Source organism: Saccopteryx leptura, chromosome 3, assembly GCF_036850995.1.
Source record: "Saccopteryx leptura isolate mSacLep1 chromosome 3, mSacLep1_pri_phased_curated, whole genome shotgun sequence".
Classification (NCBI taxonomy): domain Eukaryota; kingdom Metazoa; phylum Chordata; class Mammalia; order Chiroptera; family Emballonuridae; genus Saccopteryx; species Saccopteryx leptura.
This window is the reverse complement of record NC_089505.1, coordinates 263,071,169-263,097,732: the sequence shown is the minus strand read 5'-3', so window position 1 is coordinate 263,097,732 and position 26,564 is coordinate 263,071,169. Positions and strand designations below refer to the sequence as shown.

Genomic DNA, 26,564 nt, shown 5'->3' with positions numbered 1-26,564 from the left:
GATTTAACATGAACAGAAGAAGAACTGGCAGCTATATCCACTGATTGTGGATTGATGATTAAACATAAGGAATTGTCTCTTGAAGCCTTTTGGACTTCTATAAAAGAAGAGTATGTGGCAATATCTAAAAAAGCTTTGAACATTTTACTACAATTTTCAACATCTTATTTATGTGAATTAGGGTTTTCTACCCTCAACACAATTAAGAGTAAAAAGAGAGGAATTCTTCAATGTATTGACGAGGAAATGAGAGTTTGCCTTTCAAATATATGCCCAAACATTGAAGAAATCACTAGAACACATCAGGCTCATATTTCTCATAAACACAAGAACGAAAAAACACATTCACCCTGGGACCTACTGAATTTACTAACTCTTACTAAGAATGTATCTATATATATAAAAAGTTAACTTCTTTTGTTGTTTTTTTATTTTTTAACCCCTCTTTTTTATGAATTCCAAAAAGCATAACTCAAAAATGTAACATAGGCCCTGGCTGGTTGGCTCAATGGTAGAGCATTGGCCTGGTATGCAGGAGTCCTGGGTTCGATTCCCAGCCAGGGCACACAGGAGAAGCGCCCATCTGCTTTTGCACCCCTCCCCCTCTCCTTCCTCTTTGTCTCTCTCTTCCCCTCCCGCAGCCAGGGCTCCATTGGAGCAAAGTTGGCCCGGGCGCTGAGGATGGCTCTATGGCCTCTGCCTCAGGCACTAGAATGGCTCTGGTTGCAACAGAGCAATGCCCCAGATGGGCAGAGCATCGCCCCCTGGTGGGCATGCTGGGTGGATCCCGGTCGGGCGCATGTGGGAGTCTGTCTGACTGCCTCCCCGTTTCCAACTTCAGAAAAATACACACACAAAAAAATGTAACATAAAAATGTTTTTTAATGTCAGAATAAATTTAATTTTGTCATATTTATTTCATTTAATTACCATAAAAGCATACTTGGACTTTATATTTTTTCTTTAATATTTGACTTAATTATTATAACATATTTCTCAGAAATTTGTATTATCATGCCTAAAATTATTTGTTGGATTTTAAATGTGCCCTGACTTCAAAAAGTTTGAGAACCATTGTCTTAAACCATAAGGTGGAAGATTTGTGCTGAATGTAGTCTAACTACAAGATAGGAACATTCTAAGTATCTGACAATTTTCTTCAGTTGTTATACCACCAGACTTTTTGAGAGAGAAATCTCTGTCTTCTTTAATGGTATATTGGGGTCCTTGGTAATTTCCCATTAAACTTCATTATTGTCACAAATACTAAAAAATGCCCTTAGTTTCTTTAGTATATAATAGTGTCTGCTTGTTGCCTTTACACTTAAACAATTTAGTTGGGTATAATTCTGATGTTACACTTGTCTTCTCTGTCAGAATTTACAGATATGGCTGCATTTATTTTTCTTTCTAGAGTTGGAGATTGCAGTGCAGAAGGCTAAAGACAGGCTGATTTCCACACCCAGTCTCCATTTTTGCTTCTGCCTAGGTCCTTGAAAACATTTTTCCCATTTTTGTATAATAAAAAATTTCAAGCATATAGAAAAAATGTAAAAATACCTAGATTTAGTGATGCTTATATTTGCTATATGTTTCCTACGCATGCGTATATGTGTGTGTTTGCATGTTTATAGGCAACACATTTCTTTCTGAATTATCTGAAGGTAAGTTGCAGACATTATATTCCTAAATACCTCAAAATGTATTTCCTAAGAATAAGACTTTCCAAAGAATAAAATAAGTAATTCTCTAATATCTTTCAGTATTCAACTTCAAATTTTTCCAGTTGTTCCTTTTCCCCACAGTGTCTTTTGTGGGCTAAAAAAAAAAAAAAAAAAAAAAAAGAAAAAAATCAGATTCACATGTTGTATTTGGTTGTTGTATCTCTTCAGTCTCTTTTAGCCAAGCATAATCTCCTACTTTTTTGCTTAGTATTTGTTATTTCATTACATTTACTCTTTTGATAAGGCCAACTCAGTTGTGTTGTACACTGCCCTATCTTCTGGCTTTACCTGATTGTTTCCTTGAACTTCAGTTAACTTTTAAACTTGTGCACCTAACACATATTTTTCTATAAACTGGCAGATTTTAAGGCTTGATTAGTCTTGGGTTAGATATTTAATCAAAAATTGGCCCTGGCCAGTTGGCTCAGCAGTAGACTGTAGGCTGGGTATGTGGAAGTCCTGGATTTAATTCCTGGTCAGCGCCACAGGAGAAGTGCCCATCTGCTTCTCTACCTTCCCCCTTCTATCTCACTCTCTGTTCTCCTCCTATAGCCATGGTTCCAGTGGTTTGAGCAAGTTGGCCCCAGGCACAGAGGATGGCTCCATGGCCTGGCTCAGGCGCTAACAGAGCAGTGGCCCCAGATGGGCAGAGCATCGCCCAGTAGGGAGGTTGCCGAGTGGATCCCAGTTGGGGCACATGGAGGAGTCTCTCTGTCCCCCCACCTCTCACTTAATAATAATAAAAAAATTATGCAGTATTTTATGCTGTATCACATCAGGAGCTAAAAGGAGCAAGCTCTTCTGGTACCAGTGATACTAAGATTGATAATTTGATTGAGGTGGTGACTTCCAGATCTATCCATTTATTTTTTTAGCATTGTGGTTATATTTTCTCATCTAATCATTTTAGCATATATTTGTGATCATTGCCTACATTAATTATATTACTGGATAATTTTCTAAAATCTATCATTATTTCCCTACAATTGTTGGCTAGCATTCTGAGGTAGATTGCTTTCCTTTATCAACTGAGGATAAACTACAGTTCCTTCAAGAAGACAGAATAAATGCTTAAATGTTTCCTTTTAATTACTAATTAGCAAAGATGGTGTAATAGTCTTCTCTAACATTGGGAAATAATTTTGAAATATTTACTCCTGAAGTTGATTTTGCTAGGATATGCTATAATTTCTCACTAATTGTTTAATAATAAGTAGATTTATATCTTGAGTTGGGAACAGTAAAAGTAGTGGTTAATATCACAACCTCTGTAGATGGACAGACCTGAGTTTGAGTTCTGATTTAGTCAGTTATTGTGCAATCTTGGTTAAATTACTTATTTTCTCTAGATCTCAGTTTCCTCATATTAAAATGTAGTTATCTACTGATGGGGTTGTTGCAAAGATTAAAAGAGATAGGAATGTAAATTACCCTCTCTCTTTTCCCCCAGTGTAAGAATCTCCTATTTTAACATGATTTGAATAAAGGCTACTGTATTTCCTAGATTTCCTTGCAGGTGTGCATGGCCATGTAACTAAGTTCAAATCAATAGGATTAAAACCAGAAATGACTAGGGGCAGCTTTTCAGAACCTTCTTTTTAGAGTCACCAACATGCACCCTGCACTTTTTCTTTTATGAAATGTACTTGGAATGTGCATGTAATGGTTTGGCAACCCATCTTGGACCCTGAGGTTGCTGAATGTTGGCATACTGGCAGTAGCCCAAGTTCTCAAGGATTATTTTAAGTAGAGCCATGGTACTAGGCCTGTACTACCTACAGGTTTTTGTAAATAAATAAATAAATAAGTAAGTAAATGTGGTTTTTAAAAATTAATTTTAATGGGGTGACATTGATAAATCAGGGTATATATGTTCAGAGAAAACATCTCTAGGTTATTTTGACATTTGATTAAGCTGCATTCCCATCACCCAAAGTCCAATTGTCTTCCGTCACCTTCTAACTGGTTTTCTTTGTGCCCCTCCTTTCCAAATAAAAGTTTTATTAAGTCACTGTCATTTTAGGTTTATCATTCACAGGTGAACTTTATCATCACAGTTCACTTCGAGTAGAAGAAATGTCACCGGCTTCTGTGTCTTAGGGCCAAAGTTAGTTGTTCATGGCTTTAACACCTTCCCATTCCCAAAATCAAGTTATCCTTAAATAACCAAGTCCTCTAACTTAGGAGGCGGTTCCTGGGAAGGCCTGGTTCTTAGATAGCATTTTCTTAAATTTGGCAGACCTGCACTTTAACAGATCAAAAGGCAGCTGAATATAAAGGAAAACTGAAGTAGGAAACATTTGGGTTTGAGTCGGCTCTAGTAACCCTCAGGGACAGGGACAGAATAAAACTCTCCTGGTGGGTCGTAGTTGTCTCCATTTCAACTCCATTGCTCTTGTGCTTAGATACACAACGCACACAAGCAGGCTGTCTCTGTCCCCAGGGAACGCAGAAGCGGGCAAGCGGTCGCCTGGGTACAGCCGCCTCGGCTCAAAGGGAGAACCGCAGGTACCACCGACCCTGGTAACGGCCTCTGTCAACCCCGCCAGGCGCGCGGAATCCTGGGACTTGTGGCCTGGCTGCGCGAACTCCCCGCCTGAGCGGCGGTGAGGACTATACTTCCCAGGATGCATTGGGGAAGGGAGCAACCTGAGCCGGGAGAGGGAGGGGGCGGCCCCCGAGTCCTAGGGCATCGCTGTTTCCAAGTGCTGCGATATCGCTTAGTAACCCATCGTCAAGGTTCCTCGCGGGTGCTTTGGCCCCGCCCTCTGAGCTCGGGCTGGAGGAAGAACCTGTCTCAGCTGCACCCAGCGACGAAGCCCATCTTCGGGTGCGGGAGGCGGGGAGGGGAGGGCAGGCAGAGGCCCGTGCGAGATACGGGACGTGCTGGCGGCGCCGGCTTGGAGCAGAGGTTAGAGGCGGAGAGAGCGGGGATGCTTCTCGGGCGAGGCTGGATCGGGAGTGGGAATCCCCCACACCACCAGGGCGGCAGTGCGCGTGGGCCGGGATGTCCCTGGAGGCTGGCATCTCTCGGACCCGAGGCGGCCGATGCCCGGGGTGTACGCGCGCGCGCGCGCGTGCGTGCGTGTGGGAACGCTCGCAGTCTCCAGGGTTTTCGCGGGCGTCCACACGCCGCGTCGGGCCAGAGGCGGGACCCTTGAGCCCGCGAGACCCGGTAGCTAGGGCAGACCTTGGGAAGAACACGATTTTTGCCACTTGTTAATTATTCAATTTCTTCTTGACCCGGAGCGTCAGTAGGTAACACTTTCCTGACTCCAACTGCACTAGTGTCTCGTTTCCTCCGATTAAGATAAACCATGTATGACGTTTGCAATTGGAGTTCGTGATTAGATAGAACTGCTAAGTTCTTTATGGTGTTCCCGGTCAAGAGAGGTTCTCGAAGGATATGAATTTTAAGCACATACACGGCAACTAATTAGAACATCTAAAAATGACCATTACATATTCACTCTGGCTTAATGGGGAAACAGCAAATATTCTTTCAAATTATATCAGCGACCACCAATCAGCAGCATTCAGGGCATATTTCATATCATTAAGGAGATGGAGCTGGAGGGAGAAAGGGGGAGTAGTTGACAATGAAAAAAACTTGGTTTAGTTTGGGGATCATTTTTTTTTGACTGGGTGACTTATGCAAAAAAATCTGTTTCTTTCTTCCTCGCTCTTTCATCCTGGATGTAGATGGTCAGTTTCGGATCCAAGGATGGTGATGGCAAAGCTTAGCCGGTTCCTTGTCAAATCAAAGCTGTCACAGAATAAATCCCGCTGCCTGCTGCGAAGCCCCCCGCGCACTGCAAACTTCAGTGAGCGAACTGGGTAATCAGTGTTTGGATATGCAGATCCCTGCTCTAAAAGGCGGGGTGACCCCCCCAAGAGCCTCTCCCGGGGACCGAAGCCCGCAGGTGCAGTGAGGCGTGCGCGCGCGGGTGCTGGCGCCTCCGAAGACGCCTCGCCGGGGGAGAGGGAGCCAGGGTACCCGGAGGGGTCTAGCGGCCGCGCACCGGCGGCTCGTCTCCGGCGGCGGCGGCGGCGGCGGCGGCGGCGGATGATGGTGGCGGCCAGCGCGCTGGGCTGTATCTGTGCGTCGCCGCGGAAATCAGCGCCTAGCTCTGCACACTGAGCCGCTGCAGGTCCTCCGCAGCCCGAACCTTGGCGAGGACAGACCCGGCGCGTAGGGGCCGCGGACCCACGTGCGGGGGGAGCCGGGGGTGAGTGGGGTCGGCTTATCATGGCGGATCGGACAGCTCCCAGCTGCCAGCTCCGGCTGGAGTGGGTGTACGGGTACCGGGGTCACCAGTGCCGCAACAACCTGTACTACACGGTCGGCAAGGAGGTGGTCTACTTTGTGGCTGGGGTCGGGGTGGTTTACAACAGCCGCGAGCACAGCCAAAAATTCTTCTTGGGACACAACGACGACATTATCAGGTAAGGAGGTGGCCTGGGGCGGTGGGGAGGGGTTGAGTGTGGAGGTTGGAAGGGAGGGGAGAAAGATCACCAACCGGGCTTTCCTGGGTCAGATTCCGGAGTCCCGTGGAATAAAGGATTCTCTCTGGAATCGCATGGAATGACAGAGGGCTGCTGATTCTAAAGCTAGGGCAGAAACAGGATTGGGGTGCAGGTGTGGAGGGAGAGATCTCCTTTCTCTGTATTCCTCCGGAAGGCTTTTGGATCTCTGAGGAGTTGCATGTCCCGATGCTTTTTCCCCCGATGCTTTTTTGGGTGTTCATTCCTGCTACAAGTGGAAGGATCCTGGGTAACTAGCAAGCACTTCTTCTTTCCCCAACTAAATGTAGGACTAATAACCTGAACTGTGGCTATCATCTCTGGGAGTCCTCTCAGTAGGTTCCTCAGCAAGCAAGAGGATTAAAAAAAAAAAAAAAAAATCTAAAAGAAAATTTTGCTACAGGTAATTTGGAATCCTTATCGCAGATGCTTTGAAACTGGGAAATTTCTTCTGCAGTGGGTGGGGAATTTGTTCTCTAATATTTCACTTGGCAGTGTTTTCATGCCAAAAAGCTTATTTATACGCTAAATGGATGTTTCCACAACATTGCTGAGGTTTATAAAAGGCTGGCAGCTGCTGGACCACAAAAGCCTACCAGTCAGCCCACAGAATTACCAACATCTGGGAGCAGGGGGCCAGGACTAATGACAAGAACATAATGGGATGAATGGCCATTTTAGGGGTCCTCCCTATCAAATTGTAGAGGAACGTATTTTCATTATTGGCCCTGTCCTCTCTTCTTTGGACTAGCGGCATTCTCCAGGCCTTGTCAGCTTCTGTGTGATCAAATGAGGTGTGGTCCAGATGCTGTTCACAGGGAATCCCTTTCAGCCTTCAGCAGTTAAGGAAGATTTCGGATATGGGAGCCTCAGCCAACAGAGAAAATGACTTGCTGGGAATGGACTACAACTGACAGAGACCATATTTGTACCTTCCAAGCTTGTGTGTTTGTTGATGTAGAACAACTTCCATCACATTTCCAGAATATTGCTACTTGGGCTCCAAGTTTGTCTTTCAGAAGGAAATAAATGGTTAAGTGGTGTAATGTTAATGGTCTTAATTTCTCCCTGGGAAGAATGATTTAAAAGACTAGCTTACCACCCCTCATCCCTTTTTGAGTATTGTGCTTCTTCTGGAGCCTTTTTCATTTTCATCTAAAAACTAAAAGTTGAAAAATTTAGTAAAAACTTAATATTTGAAGATACAATAAGAGTTTTAAAAAAAATCTTGACTTTTAGAAGATGAAGATTTTAAGTACTAGGAACTCTGCTGTTCTCAAGATTTGGTGCAGCTAACATGTGAAACTTTCTTCATGTCACATAGGACAAAACAGCTCTTTTCTTCTCTTCCTTACTTAGCAATGGCTGTGATTGGGGAATCCCTACCTCGTTCTGTCCTGGCTTCTTTAATTGCCAGGCTAATTACTAAAGTCACAGGTGCAAATGGTTAACAGTGACTCGTGAAAAGGTTACATGTTTAAAAATTGAAACCCATTATGTTTTTGCTCTTTCTTAACGCAGTGCTTTCCATTTATTCCGTCAAAATAAGATGTAGTCCTTTGGCGGAAGGGAGAGAGTAGCAATTAAACAGAAAATTCCCTGGGGTTAAATAATATTTGTGTGACAGTTCACTTAAGTGCTCTGAGAATTTGAACTCCTAACTTAATTTTAATATACTTGGAAATAATTAAATGCAGGATTGAAACTGAAGGTGGGACCAGGGTGGAGTTGCAGTAAATCGCTGTTATGACTGGCAGCTGGACTAGTGGGGCTGCGATGCTGTCTGGCTTAAAGAAACCCTCAGAATTGAAGAAAAGATGAAGTTATTTGTATAACTGGGTTTACAGGGAGCCTCACTTGATGAAAGGAAAAAGAATCAGTTTAGCTTTTGGTCTTTTTATGAAGGTTGTTTTATCTTTACACTGAATAGTACTATAGTAGTAAGCTTGCATTCAGAGAAATGACTTTATTGCTGAATTTTCCATATTTGGTTAGTCTGAGGATGTATAGGTGAGCAGAATTCTTTAATATCCATGTATGTCTTTCCATGTAGGAATAAAATTAACTGCAACAGATTAAAAAACACAAACCACAGATCATTATGTAATTAATAGCCATCAAATTAGAATGTTTATGCCTTTATTTTGCTTTATCTTATATATGTAAATTTTTTCTGGTGAAGGCAGTGCACAAATTATATGTGGGACTCTTACATGCCATTTCTTTCATTATTTTAATCTTAGACATATATTCATGTTTGAAATTAATATTGGAAAATGTGAATATTTATGTATTAAATGTGTATATAAATAGGAAGATTGTACTCATATCTTTATGAATTTCAGCTCACTTCTGTGTGTCCTGGTTATACTACTGATTTTTCACTGAAAAATTTGAAGTTTGTCATTGAAAGAGAAGGACTACAGCCAAGGTTTTAGAGCAGAATTTTTTTGGGGGGAGCACATTATATCAATATTAAAACCCCTAACTCTTGATTCCATCAAATGAGATAAAGTAATTGTCCAGTTAGCGTTTGCATTAGTTCAAAAGATATATTCACGATGCATACATTTCCTACTGCTTTATTTATTGTGCTACTTTCCCTGGAATATTAACAGAAGGCAGCCCAACAAATACTGATACCTTACTCCATTTTATAAAACCGTGTGGTCTTTGAGATCAGGATAAACCTTGATAATAATGTAGGATTTGGCAGAGCTCATTAAAGCTCAGCGTATGTACCTCCTGATTTGACAGACTATGTGTTTAAGTCAGATTTTAAAAAAGTTGTTGATATGTGAAGCATAATGTGATTTATTGGATGTGGGGGCTTAGTTTTATTCTCTTGAGTGATTACCTACTTTTCAATACAGAAAACATATTAGAGGATGATGCTATATTTTTATCCCTGATAACATTGTTTGCTATTGAGTAAATAGAAGGACTCAAATCAGGGCTTGAAGGCAAGGACAGTCACAGTGACTAGAAAAAAATCCAACTTGGTTTCTACTTTAGGTAGCAAGCTGATCATGACAAAGAAATGGAGCAAATGAAAGAAAAGGTCATGAACACATGTGCTCTCTGTCATCTCCCTTCCATTTCCACAGTGACTCAGTTGAGACATTTATCTCCTTACTGCAGATTTCTGTATTGCCTCTGACTAGTTCCCTGGCTCCATTTTCTCTTCTCTTATTTCTCAGCTCTCTGAACCAAGGGAGGTTTTTCTGCACTACTGTTTCAGGGGAAAGGGCACTGACTTTGACCTCACACACACACTCAGTATGAACCCACTCTGCCATTTACTGAGTGAGTGGCTTGACTTCTCAGGGCCTTGTTTATTTGTGGAATGGAGGGCAACAATACCTAAATTGCAAAATTGTAGCCATTGGAAAGAATATATGCAAATGGTTTAGCGTGGTACCTGGTTCATTAGTTGATGCTCATTAAATGCTCTCGGTGATGGCAGTACTAGTAGTTAATTTAAAACAGGCACAGACACCAAAAACAAAACAATGATTCCTTATTGCCCAGAGGCTGAAGTTCAAACTCCTTAACTTTCTTTATTTTTTTTCTAGTCTTTTTTTGTTTGTTTGTTTATTAAGTGAGAAGTGGGGAGGCAGAGAGACAGACTCCCACATGCACCCTGATGGGGATCCACCTGGCAAGACCCCTACTCTGTGATGCTTTGCCCATCTGGGGCATCACTCCATTGCTCAGCAATCTATTTTAGCACTCTATTTTAGCACCTAAAGTGAGGCCATGGAGCCATCGCAGCATTTAGGGCCAGGGCCAAGAACCATTGGAGTTGTGGCTGCAGGAGGAAAGAGAGAGAGAGAGAGAGAACGGGGAGGGGTAGAGAAGCAGATGGTTGCTTCTGTGTACCCTGACCAGGAATCGAACCCGGACTTCCACACACCACGCCAATGCTCTATTGCTGAGCCAATCAGTCAGGGCCTGTTTTTTTTTTCTAGCCCTAACTCACCTTTCTATCCTTACTTTTCCTTCTTTATTTCTTTTAATCATAGATGGTTTGTATCCCACTGTCATATAATATTACTCTGTCCTTTCCTACCTTGTGCTAGAATGATTTATCTCAGGGATCGGGAAGCTTTTTGGCTGAGAGAGCCATAAACACCACATATTTTAAAATGTAATTCTGTGAGAGCCATACAACGACCCGTGTACATTACGCATTATCCAATAAAAATTTGGTGTTGTCCCAGAGGACAGCTGTGACTGGCTCCAGCCACCCGCAACCATGAACATGAACAGTAGGAAATGAATGGATTGTAATACATGAGAATGTTTTATATTTTTAATGTTATTATTTTTTTTTATTAAAGATTTGTCTGTGAGCCAGATGCAGCCATCAAAAGAGCCACATCTGGCTCGTGAGCCATAGGTTCCCAACCCCTGATTCATCTTCTTCTCCCCCTGTATTCTCTCCCCACCCAATGGCATAGTGGTGGGAGCATGGACTTTGGTGTCAGATACAGTTGTGAGTATTCGAAACACAGTTTATTCTTGTATTATTACTTATTATTGTAGTATTTTCCATATGAATTACTTTTGACCCATCCTGTATATGTAGTCATCTTTCTGATTACCCTCTTCTCCAACTCTGAGAGATAGTCTTCTCATTCTACATGAGAAGGCTCTGAGAGGGAAAAAAATTTAAGCAATGTCACTCAGTGGTACATTCTGTTCATTAGCAAGTGGATGAAGTGAAAGATTTTGATGGAAGTGTATGGTCTATTCACATATGATATTATTGTTATTATTAATAAGCTGTAGTCTATTTGTCTGCTTATTTTAATTAAGATTTTTTTCTCTAAATTAGATACATAATATTTTTTCTTGCTTATTCAACAAAAATTCACTTCACATCCAGAATGTACCAGGTGCAAGGGCAGTGAACATGGCCAAGCTCTTGCCCCTGTTCTGGTGGGAGAGGCCAACAATGAATGAACAAGAAAAAAAGATGGTGAATATAGTTGTGAAAAGTACTAAGAAGGGAACGATATTAGAGAGAAGGTGGTTTGGGTGGGTGTGTGGGAGCTACTTTAAGTGAGGTTTCCGGAGCAGATCTCTGTGGAGATGGCATTTCAGCTGAGACCTGAAGACTGAGACGGGCAGACAAGGGAAGTCGCTATGGCAGAGAGGGGATATAGGCAAAGGCCCTGGAAGGGGTGAGAACTTGGAATGTCTAGAATCCTGGTGTAGGTACTCAGAGAAAGACCAAGGCCACTGTAGTTCTCATCCAGGTAACTAATGCCACATGGGTTTTTGGCACCATATGTCCTACATTTCCCAGGACAGTCACAAATATATCATTCAGTTATTGTCCTGGGAACCTTTGTTCTCATCATATTATGGGCCTCTATTTTTAATTCAGAATATATGACCATGTTTTTATTTTACTGTGTAATGGGTTGTTTCAAAGTCTGAAGAACATTGCACTGGTGTCTACTGTCTTTTAGAGAATGATATTGGCGCTGCCACTAATGGTCAGTTAAAATGTAGATTACTTTGTGGGCAAGTGAAAAAGTGTTCCATGGCAGCGTCTCTAAACAGGGCTATCCTAGGACATCTCCTACCCGCAGGAGGTGGATCTGAACATCTTTGCAATGTATCTGACATTTTTGCCACTGCAAAAGAAAAAGGGAGCAGCTGGGAGGGCCGACTTGCTAGCTCTGCTTCTGAGACAGACCCTCCCCGCAGTAGGCCAGAGCCGCACCGAGAGCCACCCTTGACCCAGTGCACTGCGTGTCTCCAGCACTCAGGCTCCTCTTGTAGGGTTAACTCGAGTTTGTCAAATGTGGATTGGTCTTCAATGTAATTAAAGTGCTCAAGAGCAGATAGTTCTTCTCAAATATTGTACGTAGGAGTCTCCTGAACACTGAGTCAGTAAGTCAGGTGTGAGGCCTGACACTCTGCATTTCTAACCAGCGCCCAAGGGATGCTGATGCTGCTGGTCCACAGGCCACGCCACACAGCAAGATTTTAGGCACTCATGGTATGTTTCAGAGCTCAATAAATAGACCAGTGTTTTTTTCAATGCAAAAGAAATTGCCTGCTAATGAAACAGACTTTTAGTAATATGCATGAATATATATATGCTCCTTATATTTATTAAATGCTTAAATGAACAGAATCAGTTTTTAAAAATTAAATTGGCTCTTAGCCCAGTGTTCTTTCTTCTGCAGAAAGAACCAAGCAGGCCCTGGGTGAAACAGGTTAAGGCGATGGTGAGCCTATTCGTGTGGTCTGTAGAAGAGTGTGCTCACAGACATGTAGACATCATCTTTCGAGTATATGCCTAGGAGTTCAGTTGGTGAAGTATATGAGAACTCTATGTTTAACATTTTGAAGTACTGCCAAAGTGTTTTCCAAAGCAGCCAAATGATTGCACAACCCCACCAGCATTGTATGAAAATTTCAATTCTTATTCTTCCATATCCTTACCAACACTTGTTATTGTCTGTCTCTTTGATTATAGCCATCTTACTGGGTGTGAAGTGGTATCTCATGTGGTTTTAATTTGCATTTCTCTAATAACTAGTGATATTAATCACTTTTTATAAATGTATTTGTATAACTTTTTTGTTCATTCAGATCTTTTGCCCATTTTTAATTGTTTTGTCTTTTATTTCTAAGAGTTCTTTATATATTGTCAGTATAAGTGTCTTATCTGATATATTATCTGCAAATATTTTCTCCCATTCAGTGAGTTGTCATTTTACTTTCTTTTTATTTTTAAAAATTTTTCATTTATTTGAGAGAGAGAGAGAGAGAGAGGAAGGAAAAGAGAGAGACAAACATCAACTTGTTCCACTGTCTCCCACATTTCACGTAGTAGTTTTATTTAGTTGTGTACTCATTTATTGCTTCTCGTTTATGCCCTGATCAGTGATTGAACCTGTGACCTCAGTGCACCAGAATGAGACTTTATCCACTGAGCCACCCAGCCAGGGCCCATTTCACTTTGTGTGTGTGTGTGTGTGTGTGTGTGAGACAGAGATAGAGAAAGGGACAGACAGACAGGAGGGAGAGAGATGAGAAGCATCAACTCTTTGTTGCAGCACCTTAGTTGTTTATTGATTGCTTTCTCATATGTGCCTTAACTGGGGGGCTACAGCAGACTGAGTGACCCCTTGCTCAAACCAGCAACCTTGGGTTCAAGCTGGTGAGCCTTGCTCAAACCAAATGAACCCGTGCTCAAGCTGGTGACCTTGGGGTCTCGAACCTGGGTCCTCCACATCCCAGTCTGATGCTCTATCCACTGCACCACCGCCTGGTCAGGCCCATTTCACTTTCTTGATGGTGTTCTCTGAAGCACAAATATTTCAGATTTTAATGATGTACAATTTACTTATTTTTTCTTTGTTACTTATAGTTTTGATGTTATATCTGAGAAACCACTATCTAATTGAAGATTGTGTGTTGTGAAGATTTATTTCTATGTTTTCTTCTAAGAATATTACAGCTTTAGCTCTGACATTTAAGTATATGGTGTGAGGTAGGGGTCCAACTTTATTCTTTTGCTTGTGGATATCCAGCTGCCCCAACATCATTTGCTTAAAAGACTATTATTTTCCCATTGAATTGTCTTGGACATCTACAGCCTTTGAATTCCCCTAGCAGGAGGCCCATCCCCCTCACACAGAAGAAACTGAACATCTGAGCACCCAGAAATAGAAACCATTAAAAATAATTTAAAAAGATTAACCTAGTAATAGAAATCTGAAGCTTTGGTTTCTATTTCATATTTGTGGAGATGCTGTTAAGTCCTATGAAGGACATACAGATTTTTCTATATTTAAAGAATGTAACCATTTATACTTTGAGGAGCCTGTACAGTATTTAGTAACTGCTGGTTTAGGAACCAGCAACAGTCTATATATTATTGTTTACTAATATTCTTTCTTCTTTAAATTTCTTCTTTTTAAAAATGAGTTTACAACCTTCAGCCTTGCGGCTGAAGACAGACAAAAGGGTGGAGGCGGTATGGAAAGCAGAGGGCACGGAGAGAGAGGGTATCCCTTGACCTCCACTCCTTTATTAGTTCATTCCTCTCTTTCCCTAACAGGAGGCAGGCACCTAGACGGTCTCAACCCAGAAGTTGTAGGGTTCCATGACTACCCGCTAGTTCTCTGGCATTCTCTTTCCTGTCGGCATGAAGGCCGGGAGTGCCAGACCAGCTCTGCCTCCCTGATGAAAAAGGCTTTCTCTGGACTGGTCAGAGATATTAGGCTGAAATAGAAATAGGCGGGTTGGAGAATTATTCTAAGGCTATTGAGAATTATTTTAAGGCATGGGGATCATAAGGTGATAAGAATCTTTTGGAACTCAATTATAGGGTGGAGTGTGGCTGGCCTCTCGGGCACTGCAAGGAGAACAGGCAGCTAGTCTTTCCCTGTTTCTTTTTCTTGCAAGTGTCACAGGGATCCACATCTCTGCTTCTTTCTGGATAATATATGCTTTGATTTACTCTGACTGCAGACCAGCTTCTTATCTTTCTTTTAAAAAAAAATTATTGATTGATTTTTGGATAGAAATAGGAACATCAATCTGTTCTTGTATGTGCCCTGACCAGGGATTGAACTAGCAACCCCTGAGCTTGGGGACAATGCTCTAAGCAACTAAGCCATCTGGCCAGGGCACTAGCTTCTTATCTTAATGATTTGTTTTGCACATAGCCACACAAAATCTGTCTTGGCCCTCTGCATACAGGACTATTCAGCTTGGCCCTATAAAACCAACTGAATCAATTTTTTGAGCCTTAATTTAAAGTGGATCATTAAGTTAAGAAGCTACAAAGATTTTCTGAGTGTATACTATGTGTTATGCACTGTGCTAGCCACTGATGACCCAACAGTGAACAATATGTATCTTCTCTCGAGGAACTTATCGTAAAAGCAGTATGTATTCATAAATGAGAAGCTGGATATGGTGTGTCCAGTTCTGTCATTGTTTTGTTAGCCCAAAGTATATGAGAGTATCAGGACATACACCTAACCCATTCATGGGGGGATGGTCAGAGAGGGAGAAAGGAACATTATTAGATTTCGACTCTGGGCTGGACAGTCTGGCTGCAGTGGGGATAATGGATTGTTGGAAAGAAAGTCTAGAGACACTTGAAGTAGTCCAGGTGTGAGAGCACTGTGGCTGTATGTAAGGGAAGCAATGAAAATATTCCAGAGATTCTAGATTGCTGATGATTGTTTGGATACAGGTGGTAGAGGAGAAGGAAGGTATAAGGTAATGGTCAATTTTTTGGCACAGTCATCTGTTTGGATGGTGGTTATCATTCCCTGAAATAGGATGGGGAACAGTTTCAATCGGGGTGATAAGTTTAGCTGAACATATTTAGACTGAAATGTCTATGGGACATTCAGGAGGTGATTACACATTTCTGTGGGTCTTCTTGTGTAGGAGAGAACTGTGGGAGTTGCAGTGAGAGAGTAGGAGTGAATGAGATAACCCAAATAGCATATGGAGGAAAGAGAAGAGGTCAGGGATAGCATTTTGAAGAAGATGAACTCTTAGGAGATCAACAGAGAAAGAGGTACTTGCAAAAGATGGGGTGAGTCCCAGGGGTGGGAGGTAAAGCAGAAGAGTGGAATGCCAGGGAACCCAGGAGCAGAGGGGGCATCGGGGAGACCTTCAGCAGTATCAGTAGGGTATATAACAAGGTACGTCTGCAAAAGGACCCTATGGATTTAGCAATGAGAAGGTCATTGATGAATCACCTTTGCTGCATAAACACTGAGAATGATTATTTTTCTCTGGGCTGTACTTCTATCTGGGTTTTAAACTTTCTGTTATAGCAGTTAAAATGCCAAGGGTCATTTCCTTTTAGCTTTGTTTTGCTTCTTACAACCCCTTTATATATTTTGCTCATGCTTCAGTGAGTTTTGTGCTGCAGTGATAATAAGCAGTCATCTCAGCTTAATGACTTTACCTCTTGTAGACTGTAGCTCTCTTTTTTTGGACAATAAGAGACTTTGTTACAAAGGTTGCTTCTTGGTAAAAAGTCTTCCAGATCTATTATTCTGCATGTGCAACATATACATACACAATCACTTCAGCCATGTTTGTCAGTGTGAGAGCCTGGCTTGCTGACAGTGAATTCACAAGTCATCCTTCTTGCCTTGAGTAACATTCTGTTGGAGAAAATACTGCTCACAAAAATTAGGGGATCAGAGAATGTGCAGATACTCCAGTACTTTCAGCCTTTTGTATAGTGCATTTCCACCAGTGAAATAAAAGTTGGTTTTGCATCTCATTTGCATCACTGAACAACTTTCTTTGACTTGTCTTTTACTTTTTCGATGTTCTTGTTTAATAATAATAAAAAAGCAAATGCTTCTTTTTTTATTGTTTCATATTCATTTTGAAATATCTCCTAATTTTTGTGAGCCGCATATAAGGAAGAGATAACTTCTTGAATGTTTTACAATTATTTTCTTCCCAGAATGTCACTTGGATTTTTATATAATCTATAGGAGAAAAGTGAGATGTTCAATTAAATAAACGTGTTCAGTCCTTAACTATGTAAATGACAGTGTTCCAAGTGATGGCAGCCATCCACGCAGGAGACATTGAATGCCTGTCGCTTCCTCCTTCTTGCGTTTCCATTATCCAGTCAGCCCCAAATACAGGTGAACATGTTCGCTCTACCTTGCTGCTTTCTCCCTGGTTCACACCCCTGCTAACTTTTGTCTGGATTATTATAGTACCCTCTCAACTAGTATTTCTGCCTCCACTATCTCTCCCCTGGTCAATCCTTTCTTTGAAACCCTGGCTGAACTTTAAACAAATGCAGATTTATGAGTCTACTCCTAAAGATTCTGATTGAGTAGGTCTGGCCATAACTGCCTCCTGCCAAATCTGTATTTTAAAGAAATTTCCCACAGAAATATAGATAGGCTTATGTAAATGTGTACACACACACATGCACACCACACATACAATTTTCTTTTTCTGTCCATTGAGAAGACTGACTGACAATGAGACACCAAGCACCCAGGACTTTAGAACGGTTTCTAAATACCATTCTCCACACAAAGGGATCAGAACTTAGGAAAAAAGCTTATCCCAGACTTGGACAGGGAAATACAAAATAAGGCAGGAATAGCACTGCTAGAAAGTAGAGCAATGCTAAAAAAGTAAGGGGAGATGCTAAAATGACACGAGCCAGCTGAGGAGACTTCTACTGGCCACATCTGGGATAATTTGAGCTTGATTATAAACCACTGAATAAAATTGAAACCCATGTATCTGTAGTGATATAAATAACTAATGGGAAGGAGAGAAATCTCTTCCTTGAGTAGAATGTGAACTAGTAACTCTAGATGGGATAACGGACTTAGAAAATCAGTGGCTGTTAGAACTTGTCATGAAAGTTTGTTGAGGAACATGATATTTACATAGGACTTTGCCAGAAAATACCTTTTTTCTTTTTTAAGTGAGAAAGACAGAGGGAGGGACAGATAGGGACAGACGACAGGAAGGGAGAGAGATGAGAAGCATCAGTTCTTTGTTGTGGCACCTTAGTTTTTCATTAATTGCTTTCTCTTATGCACCTTGACTGGGGGGCTCCAGCAGAGCCAATGTCCCCTTGCTCAAGCCATCAACCTTGGACTCAAGCCAGAGACCTTGGGTGTTAAGCCAGTGACGTTTAGGCTCAAGCCAGTGACCATAGGGTCATGCTCAAGCCAGCCACCACATGCTCAAGCTGGTGAGTCTGTGCTCAAGCCAGCTACCTTGGGGTTTTGAACGTGGGTCCTCTGCATCCCAGTTTGATGCTCTATCCACTACACCACTGCCTGGTCAGGCACAAAATACTTATTAATTACAAAGGACAAACAATAACTACAGCGGAGAAACCTGGCAGACACCACTTTAACCAAATGATCAAAGTTAACATTCACAATAATGGATAAACCAACTGATTTTAAAAAAGGTTTCAAAAGTGGTTCTGGGTTCTGGAATCCCAGCACTATGGGATTAGCTTTCAAAAGTACAGGCTGATCTGTCCCTGCCCTACTTAAAGACTCCTGCTGGCTGTATTGCTTTTGGAATGGGCTTCAAACACTTGGGTGTAGCCCCACCCTGCCTTTTGCCATCATCTACCATAACTTTACCCTACCCCGCTTTTGCTCCCATTGCACCATACTACCTGCAGCATCTCAAATGGTTTTCTTTCTCTGCTTCTGTACCCGGCCCTGATGCTGAGAGTGCCCTGCCCAGTCTGTCGGGGGCGGGCGGGGGGGGGGGGGCAGATCAAGTGCCCCATGACTGCGAAGCTCTCCCTTGATTTCTTGTGGCAGTCAATGTCTCTTTCCAAAGTAATGCTACAGCACTTTCTCCATACCTCTCTTACAACACTTCTCACATTAGCGATAATTTTCCATTTGTATGGTTCCCTTTCCAACCCACTCAGCCTACTGTCCCCTCTGTGTCCTGGAGGCTCTTTATGTGGTGGAAAGAGCTAGGGCTTCAGACTGACGTGAAATCTGATTCTGCCACCGATTAGTTGTTACCAGGGGTGGGGTTCAAATAATTTAATAACTGGTTCTCTGCCCTAATGACCATTTTAAGTATAAAAAAAGATATACCGAAAGGTAGTATATTATTTCATGCATTTAATACTTAAATAAGAACAATAAAAGAGTTACACAAAACTAGATTAATTTATAAGAAAGTTTTAAAATAGTAATGAAAAAGTATTAAATAATACTTGACAAAAAACCCCTGATATTTAAGAAATTTCCATATTGCTTCTTTTTTTTTTTTTTTTTTTTTTTTTTGCATTTTTCTGAAGCTGGAAACAGGGAGAGACAGTCAGACAGACTCCCGCATACGCCCGACCGGGATCCACCCGGCACGCCCACCATGGGGCGATGCTCTGCCCACCAGGGGGCTATGCTCTGCCCATCCTGGGCGTCGCCATGTTGCGACCAGAGCCACTCCAGCACCTGAGGCAGAGGCCACAGAGCCATCCCCAGCGCCCGGGCCATTTTTGCTCCAATGGAGCTTTGGCTGCAGGAGGGGAAGAGAGAGACAGAGAGGAAGGCGCGGCGGAGGGGTGGAGAAGCAAATGGGCGCTTCTGCTGTGTGCCCTGGCCAGGAATCGAACCCGGGTCCTCCGCACGCTAGGCCGATGCTCTACCGCTGAGCCAACCGGCCAGGGCTCATATTGCTTCTTGATTGCACTCCTCACTTGCAATTATTTTCACCTACAGACAGAATGAACATGACTATGGGTGCTTAGAATACGCTGTTGCACAGATGAACGTTAAAAAAGAGTGAGGAATGTAAACTTGTGATTTCCACATTAGGTGGCTGCCCTGGTGCCTACCTTAGAGAGAAGCCTGAATGCCACTTGAACAACCAGTTTGCAGAACTCAACAAAAAATTAGGTATTGGTTCTGCCACACGGGTGCAAACCGGCTGAATTCCACCACTGGTTGTTACCCGGTCAGCCTCAGCTTCTTCCTCTAGACCTGTGATGGGCTGTTGTTGAAATTCAGTTAAACAAAGCATGTAAGGTACTTTGCAAAGTGAGTTTAAAGGGAACGAAAAAGAAACCTCACTAGACCCTAAGTTTAGAAAAAACATATAAATACATACAAATATTTTACATATATACATTTCCCCCTGTAATTCTGCAAAAATTCAGAGGTAAAGTCACATAGCTGGTAATTGACAGACTCAGATTTGAACCCATTTCTATCTGATTCTTAAGCCATTCTCTTTCTGTTACATGAAGATCACAAACCAGGCAGGAGAGACAGAGAGCCATAATTAACTTAAATAAAAATACTCCTGTGAAAAATGTTAAGCTAGAATGACAGTCTCAACCCATTCGTGGGGGGCGGGTAGTTAGACGAAGTAGTTGGATGGACACCCAGACTAGACAGTCTCTTGTATGAATGGTCCTCAGCATGGATGAAGGTGAGACTCATCGCACAGGCATTGACTGTGTGCCACCCAGGAGACACTCTGGTGATAGTTGTATGTGACAGAATAAAGGAGAGCAGGTGCAATGAAGAGGGCTTCAGATGGGACCCTGGAATGCACCCTTCCTTTTGAGCTAGAGGAGAGCAAAAGGAGCACAAAGGGACCTGAGAAGGAGCAGAGACAGGAAGCTGTGCAAGAGTGCAGGGACTTGGAAGGCAAGGGAGGGGTCAGCGCCTGCCTGTGTGTTTTGGAGGGGCCGGTGATGAGATGGACCAGGATTGAGAGTCAAAAGAGGTCACAGGAAGAGCATTTTCATTCTAGTAGTGCAGAGGCAGAACCAGATTGCTAGAACCATGAGTAAGAATGACAATGTGGAGACAACAGGAAAGTGTTGGGCAAAGCACTCGATATCTGGAAGACTGAAGAGTCATCTTGCTCGAGGCAACTATTCTGGGAGATTAAGCACCCCCAAGATGCCATTGGTTCCAGCAGGGAATACTGAATGAAGGTACAGGTTGAGCAACTGCATCTCCTACTTCCAAAACTATCAACCAAGAGGCATATCTGCTTTAATGGAGCAACAAATCAGAGGTCTGAAAATCTATTTTATTGTTTTCCTGAGGAGAGGCTTGTGATTTCATCTGGTTTTGTAATGATTTATTATTTCTTTTCAAGACTTACACAGCATTCTGTTTAAATACCTCAGGGAGGGAAAACAACGGAAGAGGAAGAAGAAAAACAGGCTTGTTGTTGTTGTTAATCCTTATAGACTGTTACAGACTGCAAAGACTACATTATAGGCTCAAATTTCATATAATTGAGAACTTAATTTTTTTCTGAGCTACAGCAGATCTGTTCGTTAAGCAAAATAATTTTTTTGTTATTTTTATAGACAGAAAGTGATTATCTGTTTATAGGTATATTTAATTCCATGTGTGTTCCTGTTTTGTCTTAATCTGTCTTGACTCTCGGAAGCTAATTAGGCAGCTAGCTTTTTCCTTCTGGGTACCACAAAAGAGTTGAAATCCTATTTCCAACAATAAATCAATGAAAGCCTGGAGCAGTCTCGAGTTGTGAGTGATCTTGCAGAGGCGCCATATCAAGGAGGCAGTCGCTAGAAGACATCTGAGAAGTGGTTGCAGGTTGTTAGTTACTGGCTGTCGAAGTAGTTTTGCTCCTCTACTGTGTGCACTTCAAAGAGACTGCATTTTCTATAGCCTCTGCTCATTTGAAGTGAACACACATCCTTGACCTTTTTACTTAAGCATTCCTAGGAACTTTAACTATAGGATTTTAAAAAGAGATTTTATTAAATCTCTAGGAGATAGGCACTGTTTTTGATAAATATGGATAAAGTATAAATAATGCTATTTTAGAAGTTAGTCAAATATCTCCACTATGTTGGCAGATAAAGTGCTTCATTTGTTTTCATAGTTAGACTATACTACACAGTGGTTTCTAAGTCTAAAAGTCTTCACATATCCAGGGTGGGGCCACTGGGCCTTTCTTAGCAACAATAGAAGCCAATATAGCAAAGAGCACCCTTCTTTTCATACTCAGTGTGCTTTCTGGATAATAAGGTAAAAAGTTTTGTTAGATGATGTTTGAGTAGCAGCAAATGAAAATAGGTAGCCAGAAAATATACTAAAACAAAACAGAAATTCAGAACAGTGCAAGTTTATAATGAGACATTCGAACTCTCTCTCTGTTTTTTTTTTTAAATTTAGGGCCTGGCCAAGCAGGTCAGTTGGTTAGAGCATCGTCCTGATATACCAAGGTTGTGGGTTCGATCTCTAGTGAGGGCACATATGGGAATCAACCAATGATTGGAAGAACAAATTGATGTCTCTGTCTCTCTCCTTTTTTCTTTCTTTTTTTTCTCCCCCTCTCTTTAAAATCAATTAAAAAAGTAAGTTTTAAATTTAGATGGTTAGCCTTGTTTGAATGTTCCAAAAACTCTGATATAGGAACTAAACAAATATTTGTGAAATGACAGAAAACAAAATGACTTCCCTATGCATTTCTGCTCTAACCTGGAGTGTCACTATGGTATGAGAAAACTAACATGTGCCATATTCCCCCATGTGTAAGACACACTTTTTTTTCAAAATATTTGGGGTCTAAAAACTGGGTGAGTCTTATACAATGGTTGTAGAAGTGTGACATTTCAAATGCCATAGATGGAACTGAGGATGAGGCAATATATGAAGACAGTGATTCGCCACCAGACACAGATGAGGACAAGCTAATGGATGGGAGTTTAGACAGTGATGAGGAGTTGTATGAATTTTATGATGAATAAAACTTGAGTTCAATAACTTTATGTAATATATTTTTTTCAAATTTTGGGCCACAAAATTAAGGTGCATCTTCTACATGGGAACATCTTCTACATGGAGAAATACGGTATGTCAGAAGCCCACATAATGATGAACTTAATTCTCACTAAGACTAAAATGGCAATAGAAAAACTATAATTGTAAGAGGGATTAGAACTTAGTAATTATTTCAGGCTCTTTGCTTTATTTGGGCCCTAAGTAAAAATATTATATTAATTAGCATAACTGATTTTGTAACATTTTTTTTACTCCCAAGGTATGTGAAATTATGAAAAAAATTGAGGTATATGTGGAAGAATGTTAAACAGTTTTTGTTTCTATATCTGTTTTAATCTTATTTATTCATAACCACATTATATAAATGTAGCTAGGAATACTACTTTATATTGATACTAGGATCACAGAACTGAACCATTATTAGTCATCCTAATTTGTGGCTGGTTATATTTTTTATAATTTACAGATAAGAAAATTTCACCTTAATATGTGCAAAATGTTCCAATTCCTTTTAGTGCAGTTTATTACAAAAATAGAGGTAAAATTGTTTATTGATTTTTGGCAAGACATCAAAATGAAATTACAGCTATTTGACAGAAAACTCAGGAAAAATAAACAGCAAGATGACATAAGAAATTATCCAAACTATGATTATATGGTGCCAAAGAAAGACTCAGAAAGATTTATTTCCTTTTTCATACAAAAGCTGGCCCCAGTGCTTTTGAGAAGCATAATTTTCAAATGATCCTCAGTTGAAGTGTGATAAACTAAAAATCATGAGTGTTGTTAAAAATAATCTTAAAAGGACCTACTTGGATTGGGGGAACAGAGAATCTGGTTTGGGATTTTTCTTCTGGCTAAAGGGCTAGATTCTGTTTTGTTCACCATTGTCCTCACATGCCCAGCAAAAGGCCTGGCATGGGGAAGACATTCATTTCTGTTGACTTGGATTGACTCAGAGGCCAGTGGCCACCCACATGTGGCTGTTGGAAGAACCCTTGGACTTTTAGTTTGTCACCTCCATCTCTGTTTTGTGCCTCAGCATTCCTATTGATGGGTACCTGTATTGCCCACTATTAGAGAAAATACTGGAGCAGACATCCCCACATGTTCATGCTTTTTAGAGTGTGTGGGTGGGTTTTTCTGTAGCCCATATTTCTAGAGGTAGAATGGGCAGGGTAAAAACAATGTGTACATTTTATGTCATGATAGATACTGACACACTGCCTTCCAAAAAGGGATGTACCAATACACGTGAAGGAATGTGACATTTCTCTACAGCTTCTGCTGATCTGGAGTCAGGGGAATTTTAACTTCTCTAAAGTCAGAAGGAATGGAAACTTTATAATTTAAGAAAGTGAGGCATTTCTGGGTGAAAGTAAACATAAAATTTCTTCTTTTCTGTTGGTCCCTTTAATGGTGATGCGTGTATCTCTACACATGAAGACTTACAGAAATAGATTGAATTAAAATACTCAATACATATTATATTCAAATATCTTTGGCTTGATAACTTCATATGTGATAGTTTTATGCTATCGTAATGTAAATGAAGATTTATTTTATGATATTGTCTGTAGACTAGTTCTACTAATGTACATAGTATCGATACAAAGCAAAACAAATACAAAAAAACCCCAAAACCCAAAACATGCACATTGTTGCTACAGAGAGAAGATAAAAATCAACATTTTGCATGTGTACTTCATTGATTAATAATATATTATTATGTGCTAAGCACTTTGCTGAGCATTTGTAGACATAAAGATACTTATTCCTCACATTAAATCCTTAAGGTGGATGCTATTATTCCCCCTTTACTAAAGAAGAAATTGAGGCCTAGGAAAGTTAAGTAATTTTCCCAAGGACAGTAGCTAATAACTGCCAAGCTGGGTTTCATATCCAGGCCTCCCTCACCTTGGGCCCCAGGTGCCTCAGTTACCATTTACTTAATTGCCTGGCCTGCTTTTGTCACTGTTAATTGCCATCTGATGGTGAGAATCAGGGATGTTTTCCAAAGGAAAATAATGGCATGAGCCTAACATGAATGAATACTCATTAAGGTATATCCATTCAGGGCTCTCAGAGTGATCCTGATTAAACAAGTAGGTTTTTCTTCTAAGAACTGGTTGGTTCTAGGTCCAGGTGAACTTTTTTCATTGGTAGATTTTCTGAAAGCAAAGGCAACAGTCTCTATCACTTGTGTCTTGACCAAGGCAGGATCAGTTACTTTACATGGAGAAGACTTTGGTTATGACAGAAACACTGCGCTTCAGCACAGAGCGGGCCATTTGCGGTGAGTTCCAAGACTGTGTGCCATATCCCGTTAGCCTGGCTGCCAGCCTGAGAACCTGGTGTCCAGTGTTAGGATATGGCCCAGAGAGAACTCAGGTGACATGCAGGTGGATAATCCTGAGCTCCTGGGACCAGATTCACTTTCTAGCCGTGGAATGGCTGACCTGGACAGCTGTCATTCAGAATGGCTCGATGGCCATTCAGCAGTGTAAGTGGTACCTCACATGCTCTGGTACTCGCTCCTCTGACAAGCGTAAGGAGCTGGTGAGGGCAGAGAGTTGGTGATAGGCATTACCACCTCTGCAGGTTTTTGGTCTTTTAAGAGTTTTGGTTCAGGGTAACCGAACTCAACTTAAGTTGGCCTGAGGAAACAAAGAAATTCAGTTGCTTATGTCATTGGAAAGTTCCCGATTGGTGCTGACACAGGGCCTACAGGCACTCAAATGACATTGTCAGTCCGCTCCTAGGTTCTCTCCTCTTCTCTTGGCCATGTTTCTCGTGGTCATTGACTTCGTTCTATCCTTTTGCTGACAGATTTCTATCTGCTATGGGGTGAGCAGTATAGTGGTCTGCTTCAGATTTGCGTGGACTGTTTTGGGTTCGCAGCCTCTCAGCTGGAGACCTCAGAAGAAATGGAGTTTTTGCCGCACCAGGTTATAAAATGACAAGGGAGCACAGTCTGTTTGGCCTTGCATGTGTCATGTGCCCATCCTTTGGACCTGTCACAGTAGCCAAGAGTGGGGTATCATGACTGTCTAGCCGGTGCAAGGAATTGTGATTGGCAGTTCTCCCACAGCCACATGGAGTGGGGAGAGGTTAATTTCTACAAGGGAGAGAAGTCTTATTACCAGAAGGAGAAAGAAATGTTGGGCTTACTAAAACAGGCATTTCAAAGTGGTAGTCACAAGAAAGCCTGGAAAATTATAAGGCATTGAGCTTGTAGTACATGTACAGTGTGTCCGTAAAGTCATGGTGCACTTTTGACCAGTCACAGGAAAGCAACAAAAGACGATAGAAATGTGAAATCTGCACCAAATAAAAGGAAAACCCTCCCAGTTTCTGTAGGATGATGCGGCAGCATGTGCGCATGCGCAGATGACGTAACACCGTGTATACAGCGGAGCAGCCCACGGCCATGCCAGTCAAGATGTGGATGGTACAGAGGAAAGTTCAGTGTGTTCTGTGGCCGGCTAAATTCAAATCCGTGACCAAAGTGCAACGTGAATATCAGCGCGTTTATAACGAAGCGCCACCACATAGGAATAACATTACTCAGTGGGATAAGCAGTTGAAAGAAACCGGCAGTTTGGTTTGGAAACCCCGTTCTGGTAGGCCATCAGTCAGTGATGAGTCTGTAGAGGCTATATGGGATAGCTACCTAAGGAGCCCTAAAAAATCTGTGCATGAGCCCACATCAAACTGCACTGAATAGGTATGAAACTGGAAGAGTTTTCCTTTTATTTAGTGCAGATTTTACATTTCTATTGTCTTTTGTTGCTTTCCTGTGACCGGTCAAAAGTGCACCAGGACTTTATGGACACACTGGATATCATTCAGAGAATAGATGAGTCCAGGGAGGCCTGTTTGTTATCTTTTAGAATAGGGAGGTCATTCTTTTTAGGTTGAGAATCAAGAGCCATTTTTATGGTGGCAAAGACAATTTGCATGGGCCAAGAGCAGAATGATATGGGGCATGCTAAATAGCAAATATGATACC

General features: G+C 41.5%; 1 protein-coding gene across 5 annotated transcripts in view; it reads left to right on the top strand.

Moving 5' to 3' along the window:
• Nucleotides 1–4,438: 4,438 nt before the first annotated feature.
• EML6 (EMAP like 6) overlaps nt 4,439–26,564 on the top strand; it is a 263,423-nt gene continuing 241,297 nt past the window's right edge. For 4 of the 5 annotated variants that reach the window (XM_066378261.1, XM_066378260.1, XM_066378258.1 and 1 more), the window contains exons 1-2: nt 4,439–4,635; nt 5,427–6,170. In XM_066378261.1, coding sequence (XP_066234358.1) covers nt 5,974–6,170 — 197 coding nt within the window. In that variant the 5' untranslated portion in view covers nt 4,439–4,635; nt 5,427–5,973. Of the gene's footprint in view, nt 4,636–4,931; nt 4,979–5,426; nt 6,171–26,564 lie in introns of those variants that run through there. The other variant, XM_066378259.1, reaches the window with a different exon arrangement.